This window comes from Otolemur garnettii, unplaced genomic scaffold (assembly GCF_000181295.1).
Source record: "Otolemur garnettii isolate 467f Iridium unplaced genomic scaffold, OtoGar3 scaffold00002, whole genome shotgun sequence".
Classification (NCBI taxonomy): domain Eukaryota; kingdom Metazoa; phylum Chordata; class Mammalia; order Primates; family Galagidae; genus Otolemur; species Otolemur garnettii.
In genome coordinates, this window is record NW_003852397.1 from 36,681,076 (window position 1) to 36,693,678 (window position 12,603).

General features: G+C 36.1%; 1 protein-coding gene across 1 annotated transcript in view; it reads left to right on the top strand.

Moving 5' to 3' along the window:
- Window positions 1-12,603, top strand: part of KCNH8 (potassium voltage-gated channel subfamily H member 8) — a 395,301-nt gene that overhangs the window by 313,135 nt on the left and 69,563 nt on the right. The window contains exons 9-10 of the mRNA XM_003781732.1: window positions 9,841-10,040; window positions 10,948-11,197. Of these exons, the coding sequence (XP_003781780.1) occupies window positions 9,841-10,040; window positions 10,948-11,197 (450 nt within the window). The remainder of the gene's footprint in view (window positions 1-9,840; window positions 10,041-10,947; window positions 11,198-12,603) is intronic.

Here is a 12,603-nt window from a genome sequence, read left to right on the forward strand (position 1 = left end):
GATTAACAAGCTCTGGTATATGTACACCATGAAATACTATTCAGCCATTAAAAAAATTGAGACTTTACATCCTTTGTATTAACCTTGATGAAAGTGGAACACATTATTCTTAGTAAAGCATCACAAGAATGGAGAAGCATGAATCCTATGTACTCAGTTTTGATTGAGGACAATTAATGACCAATGGGGATGGGAGAAGGGGAGGGCAGAGAGAGAAAAAAAGAGGGAGGGGTGGGGTAAAGGAAGAGCAGAGAGAGGGAAGGAGGAGGGGGTGGGGTCTTGGTGTGTACCACATCTTTTGGGGGCAAGACACGATTGTAAGAGGGACTTGACCTACCAAATGCAATCAGTGTAACCTGATTTCTTGTACCTTCAGTGAATCCCCAACAATAAAAAAAAATAATAAATGTGAGCATAAATAATAAATGTGCGATAAATAAATAAATAGATACTAATTGCTTTTGCTCTTCATTCTGTGTGCTGTATGCTCTAATACAATACTGTATGCTCTAATACAATTGAGTAATTCAACTACAAATATATGGGATTGGCATAATTGTTCCCATTTAACAAATAGTCAAGTTACTATAACATTTTCTCTGGACCCGAAACGTACCCTTCTATACTCTGCATTGTAATACCAGTGTTTGCATTCCATAAACCTTATTCTTAGTAGCCAAGTGATTTTGGTTATTTCTTCCAGTACAGCACACTAAGTAGAGACTGGCAGCAGGAGGAGGGAGAAGGGACAGCCTGCTCCGGGGTGCCCACTGTTCCTGACGTGGAAACAGGCATTTCAGCAACAACAGCAGGCCCAGCTTCCAGTCTCCTTAGGCATTCTCAGAGCCAGCATCACTGGGCCGCTTCAGAAATCCCTGTATTAGTTGGGGGTGCCACCTCATACACAGTCAGAGTGTGTATGAGGTGGCATTGGGCTTCTCCTATGTTCTGACAACCCCACTTCTTCCCTTTATGTACCAAGCTCTAAGGGTGACGATGCCTTCTCCATTAATGATGTCCGCATTACCTCTCTGCTTCCTTTTTGCACATTCAGCCCTCCAATACCAGGGAAAGCAATCCTCTATAATAAATTACCAATGTTGAAATATTTAGTATAATTTCTCTTTTCTAAACCTTCCAGCTGATACAGGATTGAAATTTTTATTATCCACATTTTTCAGATGACAAATCTAAAGCATGGAGAATTAAAGTCACTTTTCCAGTGCTATACTACCAATGAGTAAAAGAGGCAAGGTTTGAACCCAAGTGAATACTTAACTTCTCTCTTCAAATACAGAAAGGAAAACTTTGCTGATATAACACTGCAGTCATGAGATATTAGGAGATGTGGACATCTACTTGGATGATATAAGCATTCTTCTTAGAACAGAGTTCTATAAATATTTTCTGCCCCTCAGTATTCCTCCCACCCCAAGCCTGTTGTAACATGTTCTCTTAATGGCCTTCATCTATCACTTAGAGTTTTGAACCTTATAACAGGGGGTGGCCCCTACAGGCTTCCTTGAGACATGAGTGTGTGAGATGTTAAGCAAATTGTTGTCCAGCACCCAGTAAAACCTAAGAAGTGTAAAATCAAACCTCCCCTCAAGGAGCTTGTGATCCACTTCATAGCAGATAGGCTGATTACTTTGAAACTTTGTGGAAAGAGTTTTAACAACATTGGGCAGTAAGTGCCAAGTGCCAGATCAGTTAGGAAGTTCAGAAGCGGTGAGAATTTCTTGGGAAGGCAGTGCTGTGGCAGAGTTGCTGAAGCAGCATGCTGAGACTGCAGTGATTGTAACCGGCTCTTGGCTGATGTAGATCAGTGACAGCCTAGGGAGCCGAGGCCTGGGATTCTCATTTTCTGAAGAGCTACAATGTGCTAGACAAACCCCCAAGTGGCCTTTTCATAGCCATTATTATGACTTATATAATTTCCATTCTCCTTGATGCCCTATCGTTCAACCTAGCAAAACATAGCATTTTGCAGAGAAACACAGTCTAGGCTTGCTTAATATTTGCCCAGGTTTCTTCTACTCTGGATGGAAATTTTTAGAAATGCTCTAATGATCAAAGTTTAAGCCTACTAATTTAACGTTTGGAAAAAATCCATTAGATAGTTGAGCTTATTCTCTTTTGATCCACTTACTATATTGTGAATGGTCCTGAATTGGAAATTGATAAGGCATAATCTGTTCCCTACTGTTTGTTCACTACAGGTAGGAGTGACATGAGTCACAAGGCCAAAAGACACAGGAAATAATCCGATAATGTCATTTTATCACTTTTTTGTCAAGTATTTATTGAGCAATATCATGGTGTAAAATCAGTACTCGTTTGTAAGTGGCAGTAACACATTTAGATGAGTTAAGCAGTGCACAGGAAGCCATTGCATTTGAATGCCAAATGACATCTAACGGACTTGAATTTATTAGTGAAAGCTTCCCAGATTAGTGTTTATGGGAAATAATTCTGTATTATTGTGAAAATTACTCCAGGCTAGAATAAATGATGCCTGCATTTTAATATTTCCTAATTAACTAATTACTTGCATAACACTAAGAACTAATCATAAGAGCTCACAATATTGAGCACTTTATTCATTTAATTCTCATGACATTATGAGATGGTGATTATTAATACCCCAGTTAAAACATAAGCCAACAGAGGGTTAATGAGTTTAAATGCCAGGATTCCCTGAGACCTGGCAAACTTCTGATAAAATATCCATCTCATTATATATTATAAATTGATGATACTTAATTTCTAGAAATATATACTATTTTTGAAAAAAAAAAATGTTAATGTGTATTACCATAGAATTAATTCCAGGGTATTTTATTGGGAACCCTTATACAAGGCTGATGAAATTGCTAATGGCAGGGACATAGTATTTACTACAAAAGTTGGCAGTTATAATGTTAAATGAGAAGGGGAACTGCCAAAACGCCAAATAATTATCAAGAGCAGAGGTACATGGAGGCTGGGTGAGAAGAAATGGGAGAAAAATTGCAGAGTGGACCAATCCAGGTACCCTCTGAGAACCTATTAGAATTTCCAGGTGAGTTACACAGGTTTTATCTTTAAATAGATACTAAGTTGCTAATTAAGATAACATATAGACTTCCATACAGGCATCTGTGACTCTGGAGTGTACAAACCACGGATAAGTGAGAAGAATACTAAAAAGTATAAAACAAAGAGATTAAGCAAAAATAATTTAAAAACTATACCTAACTAAATCTAGGTGAACTTTGAAAACACCCAAAACAAGGAAGTAATCCTAATAGTTTCAAGTGACTATTAGAATTCATAAATTCATGAAGGTTGATGGATACAAGATCAATATGCAAAAATCAGAGTTAGAAAATGAAATGTAAAAATTATAAAAACATCAAATATGTAGGAATTAATATAACTAAAAATACTTCTAAACAGAAAACTGTTAAACATTAGTGAGAATATTTACAAATGGTTTAAGATAATGGCAGGATATACAATAATGGGTGGTGGAGATGGACTCAGCATTGTAAAGATACCACAAATGAATTGGAATATTTAATGCAATCCCAACAAAAATCCAAAGAGATGTGGGCATGTATTTTAAAATTGGCAGGCTGTTTGTAAAAATTAGTAGAAATGAGATAAAACTAGTCAAAGCAATCATGAAAAAGAACAAAATTGGAAGATTTGAGGTACAAATATCAAGATGTACTATAAATTTACAATAACTAAGAAAGCATGATTTTGGCTTAAGAATAGACTAATAGTCCAGTGGAATAGTTTAAAAAGTTCTCATGTACATGGTCACTTTATGTATGACACAAGTGGTATTTCCAATAAATGTTCCTGCATATCTACAAGGTCAAATGTATATCTACATGTTGGAAAATACCTTTGATCCCTCTTAAAACCCTTCATTAAAATTAATTCTGGATGAGTTTTAATCTAAATATGAAAGGCAGAACAATTAAGCTTCTAATTGGCAAATATAAGAGAACATTTTCATGACCTTGAATTTGGCAAAGGTTTCTTATACATAACACAAAAAGTCCAACAATAAAGGAAAAGAATGATAAATTGAACTTCAAGCTTCTCTTTATCAAAATAGATGATTAAGCATAGACAGAGAAGCCACAGGATAGGAGAAGATACTTGCAAATATTTATCTGGCAAAGGACTCGCATCTAGTATATAAAAGAACTTTTACAAATCAATAAGAAAAAAACAGACAACCTCCCAAAAGGGGCACAAGTTTACAAAAGTACTTTGGAAGTAGATTTCTAATACTCAAGTAGATAACATACATATTAAAAGGTACTCAACATTATCATTAGTAACACCCAAATTAAAACCAAAATTAGGTACCATTTTGTACTCACCGAAATGGTACATTTAAAGGGTTTAAAAATATATGGAACAGCTTGATATCTCCTATACTTTTGTTAGGCGTGTCAATTGGTCTAATTTTGTCAATATCTACCAAATCTGACCATGCCTGTACTCTGTGACTCAACAATTCCACTTACGGGTATATAACCAATGGAAAGGAATATATATATTCCTATATATCAACAGGCACATACATAGATTCCAATACGAGTATTATTAAAAATCTCAAACTGGAAATACCATTAACAAGAGAATGTCTATTCATAAGAGAATATACTTTTGTAGATAATAAATAAGTAAACTGTCAGTAACTTTTGTCAAGGCCAAACTACAGACTAATGAGACTGAATCAACTCTTACATCATACAACCTCATGTATAAATCTTATAATCTCAATGCTGAGCAGAGAAGCCAGACCCCAAAAAGCTACATACTGTGGGATTCTCTTTAGAGAAAGTACAATAGCAGGCAAAGTTTTGTATTGTAATAGTATAATTCATAACCATGGGGAGTGGGTGATTAGTACCTGTGAGAGGACACAAGGAGGCCTCCAGGATGCTGATAATATCTTGTTTATTAACATGGGAGGGTAGGGGAAGGTGACTCCATAGCTATGTTTGCCTTGAGAAAACTCAATGAACTACACATTAAATATTTGTGTAACTTTCTATATGTGTTTTAATATGAATTCTACCTTGTAAAATTATTATAATAGAGGAGATAAAATAGTATTCGTTTTGAGAACCTGGTCGTAGTTAAGTTGTTGTCTTTCATATAAGATTGGTTTTAGGTTTGGCAATAGGAGTAAAATTATATTGTCTACGATGTTGATGGTAACCACAAGAAGGCCTAAGAAAATATTTTAAAAGTTTGACTTTGGGGAGTGGGATGGGTGGAAAGGATGTGTTTGGGGCTGACCTGTTCAAAGTACATTTTTAAACCACTTAACTATTATAAAACAATTTAAAGGAAGTCCCAAATGATCAGAAATTCACTTTCATTCCATAAATATTTATGGCACACTTAAATTATTCCAAGAAGTGTGCTAGGTGCTGGAGAAACAAAGATGACTAAGATATGATGCTTTCCTTTGAGGAGTTCACAGCTTAATAATGAAAGTAGGTATTTAAGCAAATGATCTTCTTTCTTTTTTTATTACCATTTCTGCTATTATAATGCACATTTAGAAAAGACTGCAAAATAGAAATTAAAATTACATATAATCTTATTACCAAAAAATGGCTTTTCAGTCTTCTGTTTCCTGAAACATTTAGATCTAACTACACATATTCACTTTGCCACAAAACAAAATATACTGGGGATTTCTCCGCGTCTTTAAAAGTTCTTCTGTCATACTTATGAGGGACTGTCTATAGTTACCTAACGAATGTGCCCCTATTGATGGGGTCATGGACTCAGTCGTGGAGGTCTGATCAAGCTTCCTGGTAAAGATGGCTCATCGCTGAGAACATGACCACTTGAAGTGAGGTATTATTGTTATGAAGTCGTCAAAGTTTCCCTTGGATACCCCCACCCACTACACACTACCCTCACATAATTTTATGGGACTTATATGACTTATGGTGTTCACGAATTCAGGGTATTCCTAAGATATCTTTGCACTGCCATTTAAATTCATCATTTAGAAAATCTTTCTCACCCTCTGTTTTCTCTGCCATCTGCCATCTATAATCCAGTGTACTTGTAACAAAGAATGGAAAATTCCAGGGCAAGGTGTAGGTGGAAGAGAGAAAGAGGGCAGCTAAGATTACTCAAAAACTGAGTCCTGGTCTCCTTTAACATCATTAGAAAACAGCCCCTACATAGACTCCAAAGCACTGCAAAATAATTGTAAAGAAACAAGTGAACTTATGGAAGTAAATCTCAATGAAAATCAAGGTGGAGGGTGGGGAGGGGGAAGGAGGGATGGGCAAATTTATATCATTAAGTGCAGTGCACACTGTCTGGGTAAAGGGCACACTTATAACTTTGACCTAATCTGTAGGAAAGACAAAATATGTAAACAAAGTTTGTGTATATGATTTTAACTTTGCTTTGCCTAATTATAATACATAAAGCACTTAAGGAGAAGTAGTGTGTTCAGAAATATTCTGAAATAAAATAAGTAAATAATAAAAGTACACCAAAAAATAATATTCTGAAATAAAAATAAATAATAATATCACACTAGAAAATGATATTCCAAAATAAAAATAAATAATAAAACATACCCAAAAACCTACAAAAAAAAATAAGTAATGATATAATATTCCAGGAGAACAATGGTGCTGAAAAATTCTGGTAAGGAAAAAAGAAAGGGAAGGGAAGGGGGAAGGGAAATGAAAAATGGAAAGGAAAAGCCAGTGGGAAAGAGAAGGAAAAAAAGAGAAAGAAAGAGAAAGAATGAAAACCCCAGGCTGTCCTATAAATGAAATTCTTTCATTTGAGATCTGCTTGCTTTCATCTTAGATCCCAATTCTTGAGGTTCCTTCAAGGACCTTATACTGAGATAAGATTTTACAAAATACATTCTGTGCGAAACTCCTACACAGAGAAAGAGAGACTCGCACACATTCGGCAGGTCTAACACTCAAGAATCATATACATCAAATTTGCTAGACATAACAGAACAGTGAGCAATAGCTTCCAAACTGACCTGGATATAGAAGTTCTTGAGTCAAACTTTCATAGCAGGTGGGATGATTTTGTCTGACAGTTACACACACTCTTTGTCAGGCTAAAATGATAACCGGTGACAGAAAGGCCATAATAATTTTGGAAAGTGAAACACTGCGAGAGCCACGGTTTTATATTATAACTATTTAAATTAGAAGTAGTTTTCTATGCAGAAAAGAGACTTTGAAATTATGGTACATAGACTAGTACTTTCCAGCAATGCTTATGAATGCTACAATTAATCCATTAATTCATTTTATTGATAATGTACAATGTATGTACATTACTCAATGTATGTATCTCTTACTTTAAGTGCTTTACAAATTATAATTAAGCAAAAGAAAGTTAAAATTATATACATAATTAAGGAAAACACAGGGTTAAAATAAATGAAAAAAATTATTCTCTGCCCTTGGTTTCATCTCCATGAAAAGATTGGTGTATACTGTTAAAGATCATAGGGACTGCACACACTTGGCCAGGAGGGAGATTAACGGAGCCTTAAATAGACATTTAATTTCTTTGACTTGGAACAGAATCAGTTCTTTTCTTTGCTGAGTGTTTATCGTAGAGATCCTCTCTTCCAAATAAAACATTTAAGCATCATGACTGCTGTGGCTCTTGGACAATACAGAATAATGAACTTCCCTTTAGAATTAACAAAGAATATAAGGCACCATTAAGTTGTTAAGTGATAAAGATTTTTTCTTGGGATATTTTTGACCTGTTGGGAGATGCTTCATTTTTGAATGTTTAGGAATAATATATGCTTGCATGTACTCACATACAGCAGGAGTTTGTTGAATTTTCTTGAATTTCTTTTATAAAGAAGCTTTTTTCCCCACTAAGAGCCATTCTTCACTATTGAAAAGGTTGCCAGAAAACTTTACATCAAGGTCATTTTCCCCAAATTTTACTCCTTTGAGTATGCTGAAAATTCATAACACTTTTAACTAAATTACATGAGTTAAGCAGCCACTGTTTTTTATACATAGATTAGCTCTTTAAATCTTGACATAGCCCTATGAGTAAGATACTAATATACTCATTTAACAAATGGGAAATTAGTTCAGGTAAAGGAATTAAGTAACTTGCCAAATTCATACAATTAGGAAGTAGCAAAGCCTGTCTTCAAATCTAGACCTGTCTGATATGAGGTCCATATTCTGTATGCAACTTTATATTTCCTATTATATTTGGACCTTAAGTTTACTCTAGTAACTTTTCCAAAATAATGAGCTTTGTTATTAAGTGAGTGCTTTTATAGGAATAAAGACCATTGTTTCACAGAGAAGTTATGATATGTAACCTGGAAGAGACTTTTAATTCCAGTGTTAGGCTAGAATGAAATTAACATGCCAATGTTTGATCATTCTTCATCCATGTGTGGAGAAAAAGAATTTGATCTGGGGCTGTGCTGAAATGTTCAGAAGGACAGACGTAATGATGCTGACACATTTGCACTACTGTATCCATTTTGATGCTAAGAAACTTTTAACATAGCTCCTTGGACACTGAGATTTTGATTCAGGGACATTTTGTTAGATCCGATAGACAAATGAATAGAATAAATCTTTAGTTTTTTTTCTTAATCCTAAATTACTGAAACAGATGACTTCACCAATCCCTGAACTTCTTACTTCAGTGCCTGTCCTGTCCCAGGATGGGATCAGGGCTAAAATCCAAATGTCACTGAGTTGATTTGCCCACAAACGTTAAGTACACCTGGTTCACAGATCTCTCTCAGCTTCTCAGCCCCAGGTATGGGCGAGGCCTCCCTGAGCTATCTGCTGGTGCCTATAGATCATGCCAGCTCCACTCTCTACTGACGAGTGAGTGGAAATCACTCGTCAGTAGAGAGTGGGAAGGAGGAAGCTCTGTGAGAAAGTGGGAGTTAAATACTATCAGCCAGACAAACCCAAATGAAACAGGAGTCCCATGTATTCAAAGGCTGTCCAGAGATATCCAGTCACATCCTATGAGAAACAGACATCCATGGCTGGATACTTTCCAGAGAGCCCTTGTGTGTGTTATGTTGGTGCTTCTCAGAATGGCAGCAGTGACTCCAAGTGGAGTTTTTCTCTGTGAACGTATCTGTTTCTTGAAAGGTTTTGAAATTTCTGATACTGCCCTTAAAATTAAAGTGACTGCAGAGTATGGTGGGGTTGGGAATTAGAGCCATATTAGTCTCATTTTGAGAGTGCTCAGGAATCCTCAGTGACATTTCTAACAACTTCCTCCATAGTCATATTAAAATATTTCATATTCTAAAACAACTAATAATTTTAAATGATGGCTTTGGAGGTTGAGACTAAAATTCCCACAAAGGCTAACCCATTATAATGGACTAATATTTGAAATTTATTATTATAATTAAAACAATCAAGCCATAACTTTCTAGCTGATCTTTCAAACTATTGAAACTAATATATCATAACTATTAAAACAACATAGATGTGTACAGAGTTCAAAATAAAAATTTGTCATAACCAGAATGGTAGCTAAGAGACATGTGTGGACCAAAGGGGCCTAGTTTGCAACTCATTCAGTACTTTTAAAATTCAGTAATTTTTATTCTGATCAAGCCATATGGAATCAAAATGACTGCTTCAGGATGCAGCCTGTGACAAAGTGGCTGCCCCAAACTAGCCGTATCAATGTGGCCACATCAACATCCAGGCTGCGATCCAGAATATAGACTGTAAATTTAGACTTAGGGAGCAGGCTCCAGCGTCCTTTCTCTTCTGTTATGTGCTGTGTTGTTCTTCCTAGCCTTGATGCACGCCTTGGTGTTCGGGAATGTGACAGCAATCATACAGAGGATGTACTCTAGATGGTCCCTCTACCACACGAGAACTAAGGATCTGAAGGATTTTATCCGTGTCCATCACCTGCCCCAACAGCTCAAGCAGAGGATGCTTGAGTATTTTCAAACAACCTGGTCAGTCAACAATGGAATAGATTCAAATGAGGTAATGTTCATTTCTCATGTTGACATTATCAGACAGAAAGCACGTATTCTAAAGGAAAAGCAGGATGTGTTCATGCAGGTATCAAAAGTGAAAAACACTTTTAGCAACTTTTTAATCCCTTTATTTTTGAAGCCCTCATGAATCCTAATCCATCTCCTTTCATCTGCTTTGTCTCGTGTTTTCATAATGCCACTGTGGACTGAGAAGTGTTTTATATTGACTTGCTACGTTACTCAATCAGTTTGCCTTATTTTCACTCTCATGGTCCCTTTTTTGAAGGAAACAATTCTTATGACAGGTTAATGGTGTGATCTTGGATAATTATATTAATCAAGCTAGTGTATGCCTTATTTACATATACTTTATTTTTATCTTTAAAGAACTTTATATTTACAATCAATAAAGTAAAAAAAATCTATCAAAGGTGTTATCTGTAGACATTGTAAACACCTTAGACTATCATTGTGAAAAAGGTAGCCTATAAATCAACCAACCATTCCATCAATCCACCAGCCAAACCAGTAACAAACATTTGTAACGTGGTCATTCAGTTTCTTCTCTCTTCGTATGATCATGACCACAGAGGAAACACCAGGGGAGCCAAATCCCATATCTTTTGTCTTGACTCAGTGACTGAGTGACAATGGATTCTATGTTTTCATGCCAAAGTCTCTTATCAAGTTGTTCTGTTTCTCTAGATTTATGATTAGCTGATTATTGAGTAGCATATAATTGGGATCACAGACTCTGAAAAATCCTGGATTACGCATATATAGGTGTCTTCTTCTGTACTCTAGTTGGCCAAACAGTAGAACACAGTGGGAAAACATCCCTGCTGCCTTGCAAAGTAATTCAATTAAACTACACTTAACTCCAATTTGACTTCCTCCTTCATCTTCTCCGACAGCTTTTGAAAGACTTTCCAGATGAACTGCGTTCTGACATCACTATGCACTTGAACAAGGAGATCTTACAGTTGTCCCTTTTTGAATGTGCCAGCCGGGGTTGCCTCAGGTCTCTGTCTCTCCACATCAAAACCTCTTTCTGTGCTCCGGGGGAGTATCTGCTGCGTCAGGGGGACGCTTTGCAGGCCATCTACTTTGTGTGCTCCGGCTCCATGGAAGTGCTTAAGGACAGCATGGTGCTGGCTATTCTTGGTAGGTCTGAATTGAAAAGTTTCTATGAAATTTTACTCTACAGCATAAATTAAAAAGATGAAATGGAGAAAAACCTGCTATCGGAAAGCAGGAAAATTACAGACAAATGTGTTGACTCTGAATTATTCTTCATATGTATTTAATTTGCCTAAGCGTTATATGCAACATATTACTTAATTCTTATAAAAATATCTAGTGGTGTAAAAATTGTCCTCATTTTAGAAATGAATGAGTTGTACCTTAGTTAACGTTTCCAAGTCACATAGTAAGAAAATAACTCAGTTATTTTTGATTCCTATAGCCAAACTGTTAATCGTGATAGACACTGCCTCCTGGTGAAATAGCTGCTCAGTTTGAAGAGGACATTTCTTTTTGTGGAGAATTAATTCAGGAAACACAAAAATTAAGTTTTTTCTCTGTTACAGCAAAAATGATTATGTCTCAAGACTAAGCTCTTACAACAGTCATTAACCTAATACTGCCAAGGTGACTGTAGGTTCTTTTTACTTCCCCAAAGAAAACCTAAGACAATTTTTTTGTGAAAATTTTGCGCCACAAAGTTAATTCCAAATATTAAGACATAATTAGTCTTCACTGAAGTTTAAAGGGCAGCTGCCTAAAAATGGCATATAGGTTAACAATTTCCTATTAACAATTTTATGTGGGCCTCTTTTTAAAACCACTCTCATTTCTTGGTTTATTCAGCTGACATTTATGGAGGGCCTGTGAACAAGTTAAGTACTGGTCTAAACACATAGAACATAAAATGGCCAAAATCTTTGCTTCGTGGAAATTGAACTCAGTGACAGCTCTGAAGGGGGCTTAGAGCAAGGTGGTGGCAGTGATGATGAGGGACAGATGAACTCAGGGTATAATTTGATCACCAAGGTAATACACCAAATGTTTAGAATTTGTGCTAATAAAAAAGGGCTGAGTCAAATTTTTGCTTTTGCTTTTTATTTTTAGAGAACTTAATATTTGCAAACAACTAGTTGCACTGTATTTCCCCATATGAGGTCTCATGTAAACTTTTACACCACAGAGAGACAGATAGGGAAGGTCTTTTCTCTGTTTTCCCAAAGTTAACCGCAGTTTTTGGGCTTTGTATTCAGTCTTCTTTCATACCAAAACAACACCCATTATTCTGTCTAATCCTTGTAGCACCATTGTCACTGGATTCTAACTAGGAAGCTACATGATAGATCAAATTTTGGAAGCCAAAAGAGAACTAATATTTAATAAGTCCCTAATCGGGGGGGGGGGGTTATAGTTGTCATCCCATTTAAATCTTGAAACCTTATTAGTTTGGTGTGTGTGATGCTCTGAGTACATGTGTCCCTTCTGTTGAAACCTTAGTTCCAGTGTGATGGTGATAAGAGGTAGGGCCTTCAGAAGTGATTCGGTCA